At 35.5% G+C, this 20,622-nt stretch overlaps 1 protein-coding gene across 3 annotated transcripts in view; it reads right to left on the bottom strand.

Annotated features, from left to right (window-relative positions):
* Positions 1-20,622, bottom strand: part of ABCA9 (ATP binding cassette subfamily A member 9) — a 76,737-nt gene that overhangs the window by 17,545 nt on the left and 38,570 nt on the right. For 2 of the 3 annotated variants that reach the window (XM_074020259.1, XM_005584796.5), the window contains 9 exons: positions 20,193-20,312; positions 18,782-18,980; positions 16,848-17,014; positions 16,093-16,226; positions 14,698-14,835; positions 10,437-10,544; positions 6,538-6,711; positions 6,234-6,347; positions 316-435 (listed from right to left, as the gene is read on the bottom strand). In XM_074020259.1, the coding sequence (XP_073876360.1) occupies positions 316-435; positions 6,234-6,347; positions 6,538-6,711; positions 10,437-10,544; positions 14,698-14,835; positions 16,093-16,226; positions 16,848-17,014; positions 18,782-18,980; positions 20,193-20,312 (1,274 nt within the window). Of the gene's footprint in view, positions 1-315; positions 436-6,233; positions 6,348-6,537; positions 6,712-10,436; positions 10,748-14,697; positions 14,836-16,092; positions 16,227-16,847; positions 17,015-18,781; positions 18,981-20,192; positions 20,313-20,622 lie in introns of those variants that run through there. The other variant, XM_074020260.1, reaches the window with a different exon arrangement.

Raw genomic sequence — 20,622 nt, forward strand, 5'->3', positions numbered from 1 at the left:
CTAATGTATCCAAAACTTAACAAAAAAGGGGCATCTCTTCAGCCTCCCAGTAGGGCTCCCAACAGTGAGAGTTCTCATGAGAACTAAACTTCTACTCCCCTGGAGTTGCCTTTGACTTTCATAAGCCAAAGCATGGCTTCCTACTGAATCAGACTATGCCCCTTACCCAGGCGTGGCAAGAGAACTGACTTTCCAAAGACAGAGACCTTTAAACTGTGTACAGCTGAGGACTCTACCTATAATTTCTGCAATATTCATGGCTGTCTCAAATGGTCACACATTTCATGACCCCTGGACACAAGTGGAACTACTTACCCCAGAAAAAATGAAGAGAGAGCCAATCAATGCGAAGGGAGGTATTAAGATGGTGCCAAAAAATAGCCCTAGAAATCCATATTCATTTAGATCAGTAGCAACTATTGAGAAGATGACCATCTAAAACAAAAGCGTAGTATAGCATCACTAAAGTGTAACAATCTGAATTTTAGGATGTTTTCTAAGAGGGTGGGAATTCATCTTATAAACATTGTTATTTTCAATTTCACTCCCCAAACCAGTATTTATGTCATTTCTTTCCTTTGCCACATGGGATTTTATTACAGTTTTGTAGTGGATTTATGATTAATTTTTTTAAAGACACAATAACGCTTCCCAATCTCAATGGGCGTATAAATCGGGTGAGACTCTTGCTAAAATTTAGGTTTGATAAAGCGATTACTTATTATATATTACTCTGCATTTTTCTTTTCTTCATTTTGCAATAGTTCATAGACATCCTTTTAGGCTTAGGCATACCAGCTATTTGTTTTCTTGGCAATTATTTGTTTGAATGGATGTGCAAAATTCAACAACTTTGCCTTCAGAAAACATGTTTTTAATTTTTCTGCTCCAACGAATGATGGTCTACATAAGTCTTTAAGTATGGACACTTTTAGTCTTGAAGGAGAGATTCTGAAAAGTGCAACTGCAAGTTAAAATTTATGTGCATTAAAAGTTTAACAGTTACTAACATTTTGTTTAAAGTTTGTGACATTTATTCTACAAACCATGAATTAGAGTACACATTACACCACACATCACTGACACAGGAGGTCATAGTTATTTATTGTAGGTATCACTGATTTTATTGCTGATATTAAGTAACTAACTTTATAATTTTACCATTTGATATGATATTTACCATTGGTTTGGGTAATTTGTCCTTCTTGTGTTACTATTTTCTTTATACTAGGCCTTTTTAAGGAACTATATGATCTTTACTTGACTCATACAGCTTTCTTCCTTTAGCTGCTAATACTGAACCATTATTGTGTTCTGAAATAAATCATACTTGACTATTTTTAAATGATTCTTTTCTTTCTTTTTTTTTTTTTTCTTTTTCTTTTTCTTTTTTTTTTTTTTTTTGAGACAGAGTCTCGCTCTGTCACCCAGGCTGGAGTGCAATGGTGTAATCTCAGCTCACTGCAACCTCCACCTCTTGGGTTCAGGTGATTCTCCTGCCTCAGCCTCCCAAGTAGCTGGGATTACAGGCACGTGCCATCACGCCCAGCTAATTTTTGTATTTTTAGTAGAGACGGGGTTTCACCAAGTTGGCCAGGCTGGTCTCAAACTCCTGACCTCAGGTGATCCACCCGCCTCGGCCTCCCAAAGTGCTGGAATTACAGGCATGAGCCGTTAAACCCGGCCAAATTATTCTTTTTCAAACTTACTTCTGTGTTTGCTTTCTTTCTATTTAGAGAGTTGTCTTTAATTTTTCCAGGTGAATTTATCAATGGGTTTTTAAAGCTTTTTACAGTTTTATTATTAAAGTTATGCTTGCTTTACAAAAGGAACTCTTCAACTTTATGAATTTTTTCTATTTAAATGTTTAAGTATTCTATAACCATGATTCCCAAAGTTATTTGAACTTCCTAAATGTTTGAGTGAATTAAGCAGTCCTTATCAGTGCTTTTGCAATTTTGCTTTTCTTGAATTCTTTATTTCTTGGTTGGATTAATTTTAACCCTAAGTGGTTCATCTTTCATGTGGCTGTAATTTGGTCCTGGGTATTTTTCTTTTCTTTTTTTTTTGTTAGAACGATTTATTATTTATTTATTCATTTTTTTTGGAGCAGTTTTAGCTTCACAGCAAAATTGAGTGGAAGGTTAAGAGATTTCTCATACACCCCCTGGCCTCACACAGGCACAGCATTCTGCAACAAAGCAGTACATTTGTTAGAACTGATGAGCCTTATTGACACATCTTTAACACCCAGAGTCCATAGTTTACATTAGAGCTTACTCTTGTTGTTGCACATTCTATAGGTTTGGACAAATATTGAATTATATGTATTCACCATTATAGTATCATACAGGCCTAAAAATCCTCAGTGATCCACCTGTTTATCCCTCACTCCCTATGACCCCTGGCAGTCATTGATCTTTTTACTGTCTCCATAGTTTTGCCTTTTCCAGAATGTCATTTAGTTGTAATCATACAGATTATTAAAAGTGTATAGACTTTTCAGATTGGCTTCTTTCACTTAGTAATACTCATTTAAGTTTCCTCCATGTCTTTTCATGACTTAAGAGCACATTTCTGTTTACCCAAAATAATATTCCATTGTCTGGATGTAACACAGTTTGTCTATTCACCATCTTGGACATCTTGGTTGCTTCCAAGTTTTGACAATTATAATTAAAGTTGCTATAAACATCATTGTGCAGGTTTTTGTGTGGACTGACTAATTTTTTTCAGTAGGGCTTTTAAAATGTTTACTTCCTGATTTTATATTTGATTATGTCTCACCTTTCCTAGAACTGCAACTTGGTAGATATAATTTTGGAAGAGAAAAATTCCATTTCCTTTCCCTCAGATGTTTGAAAACTGACACACAGAATTGCAGGAGATAAATCTGGGGCAGCTGGAAGTTTTCTCTTTTATGATTGGTTTACATTTACTTCTTGGGTGCCTTTATTTGGAAGTTTCATATCATAATGAATATTGATCATTCCATAACAGTTCTTTCTAAATTTAAGAATTTCTTCTATTATATTTTTATACATAGAAGTATAATAGAATTATATTATTTTAAAAGAATTATACATATGTGTAACAATGGATTTGCTACATAAAAATATTAATTATTCTGTTGTTGGATTGGCTTTGTATTTACATCTTTTTTTATTGTTGTCTTGCTGATTCATGGGGATTATTTTAATCCTTTATTTTATATATGTAATTAGATTTTCAGCCTCTTCCAGAATTCATTATTAATTCTGAAATTATACTGATGGTTAGTGTGTTTATGTGGATCTAAAATTTCTTTTTTTTTTACATTCAGGATGTTTTATTATTGTGACTCTGAGCTTTTGTCTTATTAAATGTGTATTCTTTTAAAAAATCTTTAGGAAAAGCTGTAACGGAAGTTTTATTTGTTCTGCATTGTTTTGGAATACTTTATTAATTTCTTTGCTATTGGGATGCCATGGAATACCTTTTTATCTTGGACATATCTAACATATGCAAGTCTACTGAGATCTTCTATTTGCTCTGATAAAGCGCTTATCATTTCTGAACACGCTTTCTTTCTTGGCTGATATTGGCTTATCTTTTTCTCTGAGTAAATATTTTGATGTAGGGCATTGCTTTCTATCAGTATCTTTGAAACCTGGAGGCCGAGATGTATGCAGTGTGCTTAGCTTAGGCTGTGTGTGGCCTTATTGCTTTCTCCTGTAGGTCATGTCCAGTGTTCTGCACCAGTTTTCACTCTACCTAGTAGGCAGTGAATCTCATTGTCAAGGAGTGCACACACTATTAGACCTCAGGCCACAGTCCAGTTCAGTTCAGAGCCCTGTAAAATAGCAAACCTCAGCATCCCACCTCTCCAGCTGAATCATTCTTCTCTCAAGGCTTTTTACTTACCTGTGCTAGGATGTCAACTCAGTCACTCTTGTATACCTTTTTGGAGCCAATTATCAGTATTTTATCAACTAACTTTTCCTCATCAAAATTGCTTGTTGAGGATGGAAGTGGACTTAGGAAAAGCTCCGCATTAGGGACTTCATTCTTTGGCCACCACATTTCCACTTAGATTTTCTTTGTTTCGTTCTACCCTGCTCTATGAACAAAGAGGTTCTCTCTCTACATAACTAATCAAATACAACTTGTATGATGTGTAAGTTAAATTTCTACATGCTGGCTCATTTTTTTTCCAATGAATCTTCCAGTTCTGAAACAGGTGATTTAAGTTCCACTTGCATTAAATTCCACTTGGATCTTTAGAGATGATTGTGTATTTTGCTGTTGTGTATTATTTGCTAAACAAATTAGGAGACTTCCATTTTCTTCATGAATTTTGCATTTTGTCAACATATTTCTTTCCTTATTTAAGACTTTTGGTCTAGAATTTGGCTTCATCTGCTATTTGTGTAGACACTTCTAATTTCCTCATTTTAAAAAATGCCTGTCATTGCCCATGACTTACATGTGTTTATTGTAAATAACATACAGCTAATTTTTTAAATCCAGTCTGGAAGTCATTGTCTTTTCTTCTTATTTTCTAATTTATATTTACTTGTGGCATTTTATTTTAGTTTCTTCCAAATGTGAGGCATCCCCCATATTATCCTCTGGAATTCTCATACTCTGTGGGTGGTTCCACCTCTTTGAAAAACTGTTTGGCAAGGTCAACTAAAGTTGAACATAAAGTTAAATACACTATGACCTAGTAATTCCATTGCTAGGTTTATGTCTCAAGACACACACACACACACACACCAAAAGACATACAAGAAACAAGAAAGTCATGGCGGTGTTATTTATAACAGTGCAAAACAAGAAGCCACTTGAATATCCATCAACAACGAATAAATAAATTATAGCACATTCATCAGTAGACTACTACAGCAATGAAAAGAAATAAACTATTCTGGTTGCTATCAAATGCAACAGCATGGATGATTCTAAATAACCTGTTGTCAATTATGTACAGATATATAATTATGCCTTCTACATGATTCCATTTTTATTAGGTTCAGAAACTGGCTACACTAACCTATGTGAATATAATAGGAGTAATGATTTTTACAAGGAGGAGGGAAATTGGAAATGGGATGGAAGGGGGCTTCTAGGGTTCTAGTATCATTTTATTTATTGATGTACCTGGTAGTTTTGGGGAAGTGCTCAAAAAAACTACCAGACACCTCAATAAATAGAACATTACTAGGTGTGCTTAAAATGTGCATACTTTTCTATAATGTAGGCTGTACTTTCCAACTAAAATTTATTTTAAAAAGGTCTCATTGGATATTATGTAGAAAACAGTTAACAGGAGGCAAGAGTAGAAGCAGAGAGACCAGTTACAGATATGTTGCACTACTCTAGGTGAGAGAGGATGGAAGGTTAGGCAATGGATATAGCGGTGAAGTCGGGACACATCAGGCCAACTGGGAAATGTCTAGAGTTTAAATGACATGCATGTGGATTGAATACTGGAAAAAATGGAGGGTGATCAAGGATGATTCCAAACTTTTGGAATGAGAAACTAGCTGGGTGGATTCTGCTGCAATAATGTAATCTATTCAGAAATGACGAAGGCCGGGCGTGGTGGCTCACGCCTGTAATTCCAGCACTTTGGGAGACCAAGGAGGGCAGATCACCTGAGGTCAGGAGTTTGAGACCAGTCTGGCCAACATGGTCAAACCCCGTCCTTACTAAAAATACAAAAATTAGCTAGGCGTGATGGTGCACACCTATAATCCTATCTATTCAGGAGGCTGAGGCAGGAGAATTGCTTGAACACGGGAGGTGTAGGTTGCAGGAGCCGAGATCATGCCACTACACTCCAGCCTGGGTGACAAAGCAAGACTCTGTCTCAGAAAAAAAAAAAAAAAAAAGAAGACAGAAAGAAAGAAAAAAAGAAATGAAGAATAAGATTGAGGCGACAATTATATTTCAGGTATGTGATCACTAAGGTCTTCTTTAAATATTCAGGTGAAATTGCAAGTGAATTGCTGGAAGCAGAAGTCTCCACTCAGGGGAGAAGTTAGACCTGGAGACATGTTTGAGGATCATAGTTTCTAGATCACATACACTCACTCATAGAGTAGACTTTAAATAGAACCGTGATTATCTTAGAGTAATTAAAATTTTCTAGAGAGCAGTATTACTTTGCCACTCTGCTTAGTACAAAGATTAAAATATGTTCTTGGATTTATGAAAAATAAAATAATAGTTACCATATGCATACTTACAATTAAGAAGAAAAATGACCAAATGCCACTATTTTTCCTCCCATTGCGAAAAATGAATGAAATCACATATGTCAAGAAAACAAGAGATGAGACATAGCCAATACTACACAGGATCTGAAAATAGAAACGTTAAAGTCCAATAAGGTAAATACTATCTAGAAGAGTACTCATACTTACTCCTCAATTCTCCAAAACTATACAATAGCACAGGTAATCTGAAGCTCTTTGGTTTAAGATTAATAATATTAGTGCATTTATGAAAAAAATAGTCTAATAAAACCATTTCATAATTGCTGCCACTTACTTGAATTAACAGGTTTTGAATTACAAATATAATCTCCTCTGGGCTAAAAATATAATCCATTATTTGCATTAGCAGGAGGATCAAGAAGTATAGGGAGACATCCACCAGTGCCTGGCCAAACCAGTATGCAGAAGGGTAAAGGCCTGAAATCCGTAGCTGGGAATGAGCTTTTTTCTGATAAAGAAATAGAAGAATCATCAAAAGCTTCTGAAAAGCTGAAATTTGGGAAATTGCAAATATATAGTCATGAAAACATTCATTTTTGCTTCATCTTTTAGAAATATTATCCTGATTTAGTAAATGATACCACCACTCACCACACCCTTGTTCAGAGGCATTGATAATGCTGCAAGCCACGTCATGATTTCATCGTCTAAAGGGAAAATGCACCAACATAACTAGCTAATGTTATGTCACAGAATGATTGGGCATGGCCTCAATGAGAAGACATCTTTTCTTTTTGAGACTGTTCTTTCCTTTGACATGAAAACTTGCACATTGCACAAAGGTTCAACAGAAGTGGGATTACCATTTCTTGTAAGATACTTAAAATTTATACTGAATGTAAACGGTGCATTTATCATTGGCATTTTATTTTAGGTCTAAGAAATGGTCCTCTAGTTGATTTCATTTAAAAACTCTTCAGGTTGAAATCAGCAAGACTGCCTTTAAAATGTTGCACTACTCTTATTGTCTTGCCGTAAGTCATATTTTCCATTATTGCACTGTGAAAACTAGTGAGTGGATTTTGCTATTGCGACCACTATAAGTCACATTATTACAGTGATTGTCATAACACAAGGGCTTGAAAATATGACCTGAACTATTTTAAACAGTAAAGCATAAAGGCATAAAACAGTAAAGCATAAAATTTCAAATCTAAAATTGAGTCTATATAAGGAGATTCATTAGCAAAACCTGGAATGCAAATAATTTTGGAAAGGAGAGTACATCTGGAAGGAAGTAGGAAAGAGGATGACAGTGAGGACTGTTAGAGAGTTGATATTTTCTATTCATTAACTTATTTAATATATATTTACAGAATGTATACCATAAGACTGACTTCATGTTGGTCATGGGGCACTTAAAAGTTTAAGTTGCAGGGGAAGAGGAAATAGAGGCAATAAGCAAATAAATATAGTGATAGGTACCTAAGTAAAATTGTGCATGTGTTAAGAAGAGTTCAGGGTTGTATTACAGCCTTTCAAAGAGAAATGAATTGTAACTCGGGGGTCAGGTCAGAGAAGGTTCCCTTGTGAAGTCATGGGCAGTGAATAGGATAGATCCGGGTGACAGGTCAGAAAGCATTGTGGGCAGAGAACAGTGGGAGAGAAGACCCTTTCGTGGAAAGAGGTTGATGTTCTGGGAAACTGGAAAGAAGCCAGTGTGGCTGGAGCATAGTTATCAAGGTGGCAGTGGCATCAGATTAAGGGAGAAAGATACACCTGGGTCCAGATCACCCATGGCTTTCAGACAATGGCAAGGATTTCAATCCTGCTCCTTGGTATATTGAGAAACCATTGAAGGAATTTAGACAGAGAATTAACAAGGTCAGCTTTGTGTTTCTAAGGTATTACTCTGTCACACTGGATGAAAAATAGAGACGGCTAATGTGGACTTATAGGGTGGCTGCTGTGCTCATCCAGAAGAGAGATGATGATGGTTCTGGCTGGTGTATTGTAGCAGAAATGGAGGAAAGCGGAAAGATTCCAGAAATATTTCAGAAGTATACTCTGTGACTTCACCATTAACCAGCTATGAAGACGAGAGCGAAAGAAAGACATGGACATCGTGGGGCTGCCAGTTAAAATTTTAGATAAATAACCTTTTTGAGTATAAGTATGTCCCATGCAATATCTGGAAAATGCTTACACTGAAAAAATTCGTTGTTTCTGATATTAAATTTTAACTGGGTGTCTGTAATTTTATTTGCTTAATTCTGGCAATCCTAAAAAAAATAGCTCTTAGGTTTCAGTTAAGATAAAAGAATGAAAGGTGAGCCATTATTTATAGAGATAAGTAACCATGAAGTAGGTAAAATTTAGAAAAAAATATTCCTGCGCTGAAGATGTTTATGTTTATTCCTAGTTGACAGAGAGAGTTGACAAAAAAAAAAAAAAAAAAAGCAAAGGTTCAGATAATGATAAGCAACATGCATAGATTTTTAAGATAGGTTCATATAATAGTTATGGGAAATCTATTTCAGACTGGGTAAGCAGAGAAAGGGTCTTGGCTGAAATATTTAAATATTTGTGCTGAGATCTGAATTACTGAAAGCCAGCTGTAGAAAGAATAGAAGAAAGAGCATTCCAGCCAGAAGAAATGGCCAACGCAAAGGTCCAGATGATATTGGCATATTTGAGAACCAGAAGGAAAAGTGGGGTAGCTAGAGGAGGAGAGTACAAGGAGGAAAGGTAGAGTGATAAACAAGAGACAAATGAAGGAGGGAGCGTTCTACCAGACAACATAAAGAATTAGAATTTAATTCTACCTGCAAAGAGAAACTGCCAGGGTCGTTAAACAAGGTAAAGAGATGATCTAATTTAAACTTCTGAAAGTTCATTCTGGTTGTATGAAAGGAATTAATTGCAAATAAGGAAACCGATGGGTAGCTCTTGCAGTGGTTTAGGCAAGGAATCCGATGGCTTAGACCAGGAAGAAAATAGTGGAGAGGGAGAGAAATGGATGGATTTGAAGTAGAACTTTAAAGAATTTCCAATGGATTAAATAAAGGAGATAAAGACACAATGATAATGCCAGAATTTTATGCTAGAGCAACTATAGACAATAGTGCCATTTGCTGAAATAAGAAAGTCATGAGGTGAGCATATCTGGTCAGGAAAATAAAAGTTTTATTTTGCCTGTGTGTGAAATATCTATTACTCAGCTATATGGTAATATCACAGAAGCAACTGTACATATAGAAGTCAAGAATTCTGGAACTAGTTGAAAAGGGTCCTAGAACTAAAGCCTGGACATTTAGGCATCAAGCATTAACATTTATGGGAAAGTAACTATATGGCAAGTATGGTTCTAAGTAATTCATTGGTATTATTTCACCACATCCTCACAGAAACCTATTTCAAATAGATGTAACTAATGTCTCATTTTATAGGTAATAAAAATGAGGCATAGAGTGATTAAGTAACTTTTGAGGTTCACGCAGCTTGACAATGGAAATATTGACATTTGAACTCAGAAGAGTTTACCCCCCAAAAAGTGTGAGAAAGAGTGTCAAGAGCAGGAGGAAAAAGACAGTGAATGTGTGGTCTTATAAGAGTAAAGGAAAAATAGTATTTTGTGTTTCCCATGGGAGAAGTCACTAAAGATAGGGACAGTTTAAGAGCAGAATAAATAAAAATTAAGTCAAGTCCTTCAAAAACATGTCCTGAGCATCAGTGGATGATGGCAAGGACATGAATACATGGGAGAGTGGCAGATAGACTCTGTTACAGGTTCCTTGAATTTTATTTTTTAAAAACTCACAAAAATGGAGCTTTAAAGGGACAGTATTTTCCAACAACAAGTAAAGTTCTGTGGTGAGTTGGTCAGGGCTTTTAAATTGAGTAGCTTTACCACCATTTGGAAGGTAGAAACCACCACTGAGAGATGAGATGTGATTATGTCTGTGGGTAAGTGTCATAAGTAAAATTTTAAGTGATATACAGTTGAAAGTTATCATTCCCTGTTAGCAGATGACTGTCCTTTCTCAGGTCTCACGTTTGTTTAAGAAAGATAGCATTTTCTTCATATTTGGCAATTATTATTAAAGTGCTTGATTATTCATTGCATCAAGTACAAAAATTAGATTTACCACTTGCATGTAAATTTATAGTTGTAAGGGTGGGTGAAGGGTTCTCTAGATATAAAAAACATATGAAGACTTTAACTCTTCTTACTTTGTAGTCACTGATGCTGCTCATTGCAATGTATGGAGTGAAAGAGGCTGCCACCGGTATCCAGAAGAAGGTGTTACTTCGGTACCCATACTCATAATCCATATGCTCCTGAAATCATGTGGAACATGTTGAGCTGATAGCGATCGGGCATCTGTTTCATCTGTACTTTCTTAACTAAATCACTCAAATAAATGAATTGGGCTGATCACTCAAAGTACTTCTCAAGGTCCTATGTGCAACTTCTTACCCACATTCATTTTCAGTCCTGTGTTGCAGCAACTAGGACCTTCTGAACATGTAGCCTGATTTACCTATGAAGAAGCAAATTCAACCAAGTGGTATGAATTGTCTAAGATCACACAGTTAATAACTTGTAAGGTAGGCATGAAACGTCTGCTCTCTGACTTTACGGTTACAGTCTTACATGCATTGCTTATATACATCAAGGCTGATGTTTTAAGAGACAATAGAGATTGTGGACTGTCAGTGGAGGGGCTAGGAGAAAACTGGTCAGCACGCCCTCCATGTCAGGCATTATATTTTTTAAAAAATCAAAACCCTATACATGTTAAAGAAGATCTTGAGTTTTGCTACAAGCCTTAATTTAAAAAAAAATTAAATTTTTTAATTATTGTGGGTACATAGTAGATGTATATATTTATGGGGTACCTGAGATGTTTTGATACAGGCATGCAATGTGAAGTAATCACATTATGGAGAATGGGGTATCCATACCCTCAAGCATTTATCCTTTGCGTTACAAACAATCCAATTATACTCTTTTAGTTATTTTTAAATATATGATTAAATTATTACTGACTATAGTCACCCTGTTGTGCTGTAAAACACTAGGCCTTATTCATTCTTTCTGTAACTATTTTTTGTGCCTATTAACCACTCCCACTCCCACTCCCCACTCCCTTTCCCAGGTTCTGGTAACCATTGTTTGACTATGTACATGAGTTCAACTGTTTTAATTTTCAGATCCCACAAATAAATGAGAACATGCAATGTGTGTCTTTCTGGGCCTGGCTTATTTTATTTAGCATAGTGATCTCCAGTTCCATCTACGCTGTTGCAAATGACAGGCTCTCATTCCTTTTTATGGCTGAATAGTACTCCACTGTGTATATGTATCTCATTTTCTTTATCCATTCATCTGTCAATGGACACTTAGGTTTCTTCCAAATCTTGGCTATTGTGAACAGTGCTGTAACAAACATGAGAGTGCGGATATCTCTTTGATATACTTATTTCCTTTTGTGGGGGTAGCAAAGGTGAGATTGATGGATTGTATGGTAGTACAAACCTTAATTTGATCTGTCATCAGTCACCTCACTACATTGCAAGTCATCTGGTATGATGAGTTTTGATTTCTTTACTTCTCTGTTCTCTTACTCCCTCCTAAAATTCAGCAACCCTCTGAGATATTACAGCATATAAAAGTTGCTTGACTAAAGATGTATATGTGTAGATAAGACCCTGGGAGGGGAAGAAAGACTACACGTCCACCAAAGACTACATGTCCCATCTCATATCTTTGTCTGTGGATACCGTGGTTGATTTTTCCTGATTCGGAAGGCCTCTGAGGGAGGAAAAATCACAATTCATCTGGACAGCCAGCTTCCTTACTCATGACTGGGTTCATAAATGACATATTATGTCCATGTTAGATCATATCCACCCACACTCAGAGTTTTATGTGACTCAGCCTGACGGGGTCCTTCCTAAGCTGAAAGACACTTGATGCCTCCTGGGTAGTTTGGCCAGGTGAGGACTTGCAGGAGTGGCTGGATGGGAACGCTGTAGGACACTCTAATAGATGATAAAAATTATTGAGAAGGAGTCAGCACCAAGGCCTGAGTTATAGTGAGCCTGGTACTTTAAGATCAAGTAGAATAGGCTTACAGAATTGTAAGAGAGAATGCCAGGAGCTGGATGGGGAAACCAGAGGTGGCAATTCAAAGAGAGAATTTGTCTACCTATGAGCTCGAGGTCAGCTGGGCTGGTGGGTAGCAAATACTCGGTAGTGAAGACATCTTTTTAAAGGTGGGAATTCAGGTTACTTGCTTATTCTTGGGAACATCCAATTCTTTGTTATCCAGATAATTGGCTAGTCTACTCAAATATAATAGATAATGAAACACAGTGACACCTCAGTGGGCTACAGTTTCCCCAGCTGTCTAATAATAACACAAGTTGAGAATCCCTAATTTGAAAATCTGAAATCTGAAATGTTCCAAAATTCCAAACTCTTTGAGTGCCAACATGACACTACAGGTGGAGGATTCCTTACCCGACCTCCTGTGAAGGATCACAGTCCAAACATAGGCACACAACACAGAGTTTATTAAAAACATCAACGAAAATTATCTTCAGGCTCTGTGTATAAGGTGCACATGAAACATAAATGAATTTCATGTTTAGACTTGGTCCCATCTCCAATATACCTCATTACGTAAATGCAAGTATTCCAAAATCTGAAACAATTGAGAATCTGAAACACTTCTGGTCCCAAACATTTCAGATGAGGGCTGCTCAATCTATAATAGGAATAGTAATAACTATCTCAAATTCTGCTTGGTACATTTAAAGATGCTACTACATATAAATCACATGGGAAATATCTGGTTTTGCCCTAGAGATTTCTGAAGGAAGGAGGACTGCTAAAACGTGTCTTGAAAGGACAATGGTATGATGTGCTTTGGAGAAGACAGGGCAACTCCCTTGACATCCCAAACCTCTGTAGCTTTCAGACAGCATGCAAGAAGCACTCAACAGTTCTCATAGCTCTTTCTGAGGAAGCACAGATATTAAAGCAAGACAGAAGTTGTTGAATTACTTGGAAGATGGACACATCAAACAATGAACAATGTAGACTGGAGAAAGTTTGACGGTGTGGACTTTCCTGCAGCAGCCTACAGAGACTCTGCAACCCTGAGTGTGTCATCACCTACAGAAAGGTCTGGAGCCAAGCTAACCACCGCCCCAAGACAATTACATGGGTCACCTGGGCTATGGTGACCACATACGTAGAAACTACTAGCAACTAGAGAAAGCATGATATCTCCCCAGCACCAGTTCCATAGGAAGAGCTCCATCTCTCCATTCTTCCGTTCTGCCTCCAGCACAGCAGTGCTTTACTCAGAAGGGGAGGGAAAGGGGATGGTTTCAGAGCTAGGACACTCTCCCTTTTCTATTCCAAGGTGTTAGACTGCAAAGGGGGATGGAAGAGCAAATCACACCACGACCACCCACCCACTTCCATGCCCCCTTAGGCCTCAATTTGACCCTGCAAAGTCTAAATTGAATAGAAAATTGAAGTTTAGGACTGCACTAGAATGATTCTTCATAACAAAAAGTGACCAAGAAGCTATAGAATATGCCCAGGGTGTCATTTAAATCAGACGAAGGGTGTTTCAACACAACAAGATGAAAGGTGACCTGAAGACACAGCAGTGCACACCCACATCTCTATCCCAGATCCTCTGCCTCTGGGCATCTAAGCAGGCCTGAGAAACTAGATTTTAAAAAAGAACTGCCTTAGTTCCCATTCAGCCAGTCCCCAGATCTAATAAAGCTGAACATTCTTTAACGGAAACTTCTTTTGATGCATCCCAAGAAAATAGTTTTAATAGCAATAATAATGAGAAATATAATTTATTCAGCACCAGGAGTTGTCCTATTTTATGTACCTCATCACTCATTCCTACAACAACTGGTCCAACTTAGCCAGGTGCTCACATTGCCTCATTTACTTCTTAAGAAAGTTTTGTGATAAAGTCTTTAATCTATTCTTTGTAGATTGATGACTTCTATATCCTATAGAAGTCAAGTTGCTTAAGAAGGTCACATAGTCTGACCTTTAAGTCTGTTTCAACAATGTCCCACTACCTACGGCCATAGATGGTGACAGATTTAGACCAAAAACCATAATGAGTTTTATTTTCTGTTGCTCCATTGACACCAAGTCATCTAAATAAGGTTAATGTTGTGTGGTCATTTCTAAATGTGTGTGTGTGTGTGTGTGTGTGTGTGTGTGTTATAATGTTGTGTGGTCATTTCTAAATAGCGTGTGTGTATATATATTACATATACAGTGATTTATATACATAAAATATTGCACACAGATATATATATACGCACACACACAAGTTTAAGAATAGGTTCACAAAAAGTAATGTAATATTATTTTAGCATTTCAAGAATTTTCTTGAAAACTTATCATGACACAGTGTAAGTGAGATACAATTAAACTTACTTCAAAAAATGTGCTTCTGTCAGTCTGAATGTATCCCGAAGAATTAAAAATTCCAAGTAGCCCATTGCTAATGACATCCAGGAGGACAGGAAAGCAATTCAGCCGTTTTGTGTTACATGCTACTGAAAATCTGTGATCCTGAAATACAACAAGCACCAATTGTAAGTCTTCATAAAGCAAATACAAAATTTAATGAGTGAACGTGTTGGAAAATCATTCGTTATTGATAATATAATTAGGCCCAAGCACTGAGTGTGATTAATATCACTATCACTCATAATATTTGATTAATTCTTAGTATACTTAAAGAATCCGGTATTGTGGTTTCTACCCACCATAACATCAACCATGTGACTATTTATGCCCAAACATCACAAAACAAAATACTTCAAATGATATTTAGCAGCAACACTATGAAATTCCATAGTGCAACCTCAGTTTAACCTGGCTATAGACTTCGTTTCAAAATGTGACACATTCATTTTATAAGTATATAATGTTTGGATACTTGAGAAATGGGAGGCAGGCAGAAAGTTGTAATGAAAGCATAGGTTTTCACAAATTCTATACTTACTTGTAAAGTCTCCCTTAAAATAACGTGTGTGTGTGTGTGTGTATAACGTGATTGTTTTTCCCTCAGAAAAAAATATAAGTAAATTAATTATCCATATTGCCCAAAATGTGGGAAAGCTTTGAGAACACATTTTTGCAATCATAAACAAATCAAGTGTATTGTATTTAACCTAATTACCTAAAGCAATGTTTATTGATGTTAAAACTACTTTACTGAGCATACTGAAAAATAACAAGATATAATGAGAACTATCTTGAAGGTAATTTCTTACTTTATTGTTGACATGGAATTTATTCCTGAAAATTAGCTGTGACAAATTACAAATGGCCACACTTTATGACACCTAACAGCTGTGATGTATGCGTTTAACATAATTATATCATCTTTTCCATTTGCCTGCTGTAGAGATCTCTGACTCAAATTCCTACAGGGTCTAGGCAGGGGATATGAATGAGTGAAGCAGTATGCAGACACAGAAAACAGAAAAGCAAAGGCCAAGTCTACAGTGGGCAGTTGTCCTCAGTTCCAACTGAGAATGAGATTTAATTATTGGAACAGAATCCAATTGATAATAACGATCTAAATAAATTAATTATAGCAGTGTATTCAGCTTAATCAGGAATAAAATCAAATAAATTTCATTACATATTGTCATGCTGGAGGTTATGGGGAAATAATTGTAGTTCAGCTTCTCCTATAAAAATGAGAACTATCCCATTTGTTTGTGTGAAATTGGCCTTTCATTCAGTTGATATGCATTATTCAAATTGTACTCCCATAGTCCATCTTTGGTGAAATACAGCAACTGTAGTCCAGCATACCTTTTCATCACCTGACACAATGATAGCACCATTGTAAGATGGGTCATCTGTGCCATTTCTGGTTCCAAAGGCATCCACTTCTATAGCTATGTTCTGTCGTCTCAGTGAATGTAAAAAGTTATCAATGCTTGACCCTACCATGACGAAAAAGATTAAAGGAAGCAAAAATGAAATAAAACAATAGTCAAGTAATATTAAAAATATATTACATCACACAAAGCATATCATACAAAAGGACTGTCTAAGGATTTTCTTAATAAAGCAGAATTGATGTTCTGGTACTAAAATCCAGTCTAATATCATAGGTATGACAAGGTTACTTTATCTAGAGCCTAGGCATTTCATTGTAATTTCTATTAGTACAGAAATAAGAATTGCCGTTAACATTATAATCCTTGAAGCTATTAATAGTCTATCTTTTTTTAATTTGGAACATTTTTTCCAGAAGCCAGCACAGCACAGATTTACAAAATGATACACAAAGACCTCAGAGGTGAGTCAATGATTTACCTCCCTACATCCTTTTTAGTTGCTTTGTGCAACAAACATTAAGGTTAAGTAAACTTGCAGAATCTATTTCTAAAACAAACTCTCCAATGTTGTATTTTTCATTTTTAAATTTATTTTCTGTTTGGCCTCATATATACTTTCTAAAATATATAGAGTTTTTTCTTTTTCCTAGCAGTTCATGCTTTTTGGGGGGAATCTCTCAACAAGAACAACATTTAGCAGCTGCATTTCAGTCCCATGTTCACCTGTCTTATTGATGACCAGTAAATGGGTCAGAGGATCCTGTGGTTGTTGTCCTGGTGAGAGGAAGTATGTATTTGGAGACAGTTCCCATGGGTAACTTTTCTGATATGACTCATAGAATAGATGCTCCAAAAGTTGAGGGATAAAGCTAATACCAAAAAGCAATAATCTATGCAGAGGAAAATGTAAAAGAAAAAAATTTTAGAAACTTTTGTGGGTTTTTAAGTTTGAGGGGATAATGAATATAATAATGGAAATAAATTATAATCAGTAACCAAACATTTGAATCATACTTTGCCCCATTTTCTTGTTTCTAAAATGAGATGGGTCATATGTATCTACCTTTAGTCTTCTGCTCTCTCTCAAGTGCCAAGTAGGACAGCTTGGCTTTGGGTTTATGAAGTCTGTGGATTATGACTCTTAAATCTCTCTTTCCAATCCCTACCTCATTGCCTTATTTCAGTCCTGCATTTCTTTCTTTTTCTGCACTACTGAAATTGGCATATCACTAACATGCATACTTACTACCCTCTGAACTTTATCCCATCCTGTTACCAATTTCTGTAAATTACAGCATTTTCTCATTCCCCTGGCCACAATGGCTCAATCATTTTCCACCCATTTCTCTCCCTTAAATTTCTTTTCTAATATTTGGAAATTCATATCTATCATAGCATCCTTATTGCTTGCCTCCAAACCTTGTTCTTTCTTCCTCTTCTTAAGTTGGGCTTTTATTAACTCCTTCCTGACTCTTTTCAATATTGTTCTAAATGTTTGTTTTCATTGTCTCCATATTCTACTATCACCAAACAATTTTGCACAATTGCCCAATTAAGCTTCTTAACATTTTGTTGAAATTATGTCAATTACCTATTGAAAATAAAAAATAAAATCTTAATAGTTCCTTAGTATTCATAAAATGCAAACTCTTTAGCTCTATGAATATATTTCAAAAATATTTTTACTTTTTCATACACTATATGTTGCAATTAACTCAGATTAATAGTTCTTTAGATTTCTCATGTATCCCTATACTCAGTACTACTCCCTCAGCCTGAATTTCCATTCTCCTCTCTCTTCTTCAAAATCTCCCTGAGCTTCCTATTTTGACATAATCTCCCTCCTACTAAATGCCATAGTTCACAGGATTGTCTGTTGTTTACTGTATGTCTAATCACCCTCAAGCGTGGACTGTCAAGTCTGATTTCTTTTGATATATGTTATAATCAGTTAATAATAGAGTGTTGCATAGAGGTGCTCACTAATATTTTTGGATGAATGAACGTTCTCAGTGAATGAGTGTTCCTGATGATGAGGCTGAAGCTCTGGGGGTACATGTGAACCTTATAGTGGGCTCCAGATATGATCGTGAAGCCAAGACAGACTCTTTTACAGAGCCTTAAGACAGTAACATGGAAATTATGCCTAAGCTTCCAGTCTTCCAACTACAGCATTAACTCTAACCCAAGTTTCCAGCCTGATGTTCTGCCTTGTGGATTTCAGACTTGCCAGGCCTCACAATTACATAATGAAATGCCTTAAAATAAGTATGCTTATATATGTATATCCTATTGTTTTCATTTCCCTGGGGAATCCTGACAGCTACAGGTTTTGATACCTTGGGGAAAGAGTAAATGGGTCTTTAGGATGGGACCTAAGTACTAATATCCACATGCTTTTGAAAAACTACTTCAACCCGTTGGTAAGAACAAAATGTGTGTGAAATTTTAAAAAAGAACAATTCCAACCCTTATCTGTTTTAATTATATATCCACATGATTAACAATGGTTTATTTAATTAAAAAATGATTTCTTTGTTTAAAAGACAATGTGCATCTACTGAAATTTATTTTACCTGAGTTTCTTTTATGTTTTGCTCTCTTAAGTTTATTTTTAGTTCACAGACAAAACAAATCTGAAACACTCAGATACTCACATAGTCAACAGGCTTTTTCTTTCGTTCTTTAACTTTAGGAAGCGAACTTTTGCTATTGCACAGACCTGCTGCCTCCAGAGCGCCATGCCACTGATTGTTTTCCTTGTCTCATGGAAGGAAGAAAAAACTTGTTCCAGCTCAACAAGGCTTCCTATATCTTTTGCCCCATCAGTTTGTAATTGTCCCCAAATTCCAATATCTAAAACATAAGATCAGTATTTTATAAAGTGCCATTTTAATTGTGCATTATTTAGCTTTTCCTGTGATAAATTTTCCTACAAAGGTGTCAAAGTTACCCTCTTGGGCCAAGATACAAGTAATCTAATGTATGACATTATTAGAGCAACTATTGAAGAAATGAGAAAGAAGCAGAAAGTATGGATATAATAAAAGAAAATCTAGTGTTTTCTGATTTTAAACATCTGTGTGGAGCTTTACAGGACTTTATTTATTCTAAGGAAATCAATGAAAAAAACTCATTAAGAAATCTATTTGTTGTAAAAGATAAACCACTTAGAATTTCTGACCAAGATAGGAGAGTTAGTATATATAGAACCCCTCCACTCCCCTTCAAGAACATAAAAATGGGAAAAACTGTATTTTTAAAATATAGCCATGGTTAAAAACAAGATAAAAGTTACCTGTTTTGAGGAGAAGCCTAAAGAAAATGACTAACTCTGGCTTCTTGAAAGCTATAAAACATGTACATACATTAAAAGCTAAGTATAACACTAAAAAATGTGACAAGTATATAACTTCAAAAATGAATAAAAGAGGAAAAGGAGGATTAAAGAAAAATATTTGATCAATCCAAAAAGATCCCCAGAAAATTGCAAAAATGAAAATAAAGATCACGGTAAAGAGTAAACACCATAATATGATAGTGAACCAGTAAAAAAAAAAATAGTTTAGCAACAATAAGAGAGAAAAGACAGAATGCTTCCCAAGGAATAAAGATGAGGCAGAGAGCAAACTTTCCAAAAGCAACAACTAAATCTCAAATACATTGGAATAATATCATCGAAATGCTACCACAAAAATAATTGTCAATGTGAACTCTAATTTTATTTTCTCTAATGTATATTCAGGGAATATCATACCATATATTTATTGTTTGCTGCATAAGGAACTAGTGTTATACATTGCTATATTCCACAGAGATATATTTCTTCTCTAAGTTTTCCCAAGACAAGCCAGAATCACAGCACCAACAAAAGCACATAATCTCATAATTTGGGCATATTTTCAAGATAAAATACTGCACACAAAAATAAAATTCTTTCTTTCTTTCTTTCTTTCTTTCTTTCTTTCTTTCTTTCTTTCTTTCTTTCTTTCTTTCTTTCTCTTTCTTTCTTTCTCTCTCTCTTTATTTCTTTCTCTCTATTTCTTTTTCTTTCTTATTTTTTGTTACCTGATTCATCAATAGTTGATTTTCCTTCTAATTTCAGAAACACCTCATTCAAAGTTGTTACGGAAACACCATAATCCTCAATGCCTTGGTTAGAATATCTATCGAGATCCCTGTAAAGTTCTAAAAGTGGACACAAAAACAGATTATAAGAATATAATTTATAATGAGAACCATATTTCTCAAAAATATAAAATATTGGTGATAGGCCAAATGTACTAACTAGAAACAAAATTGTGATACAGATGTTCTCATTTCTAAAATGATCTATATGGTATGTTACTTTTCATGTCTTTTTGAGATCAAAGTCTAATCTAAACATCTATTTTTTTCATTCTTAGGAAACTACATGTGTTTTTTTGAAAAAATTATGTTTTACTTAATACATTTTTTAAAATTTATTTTTGTTATATTACAGGGAGTGTTTAATTCT

Source organism: Macaca fascicularis, chromosome 16 (genome assembly GCF_037993035.2).
Source record: "Macaca fascicularis isolate 582-1 chromosome 16, T2T-MFA8v1.1".
NCBI classification, from domain to species: domain Eukaryota; kingdom Metazoa; phylum Chordata; class Mammalia; order Primates; family Cercopithecidae; genus Macaca; species Macaca fascicularis.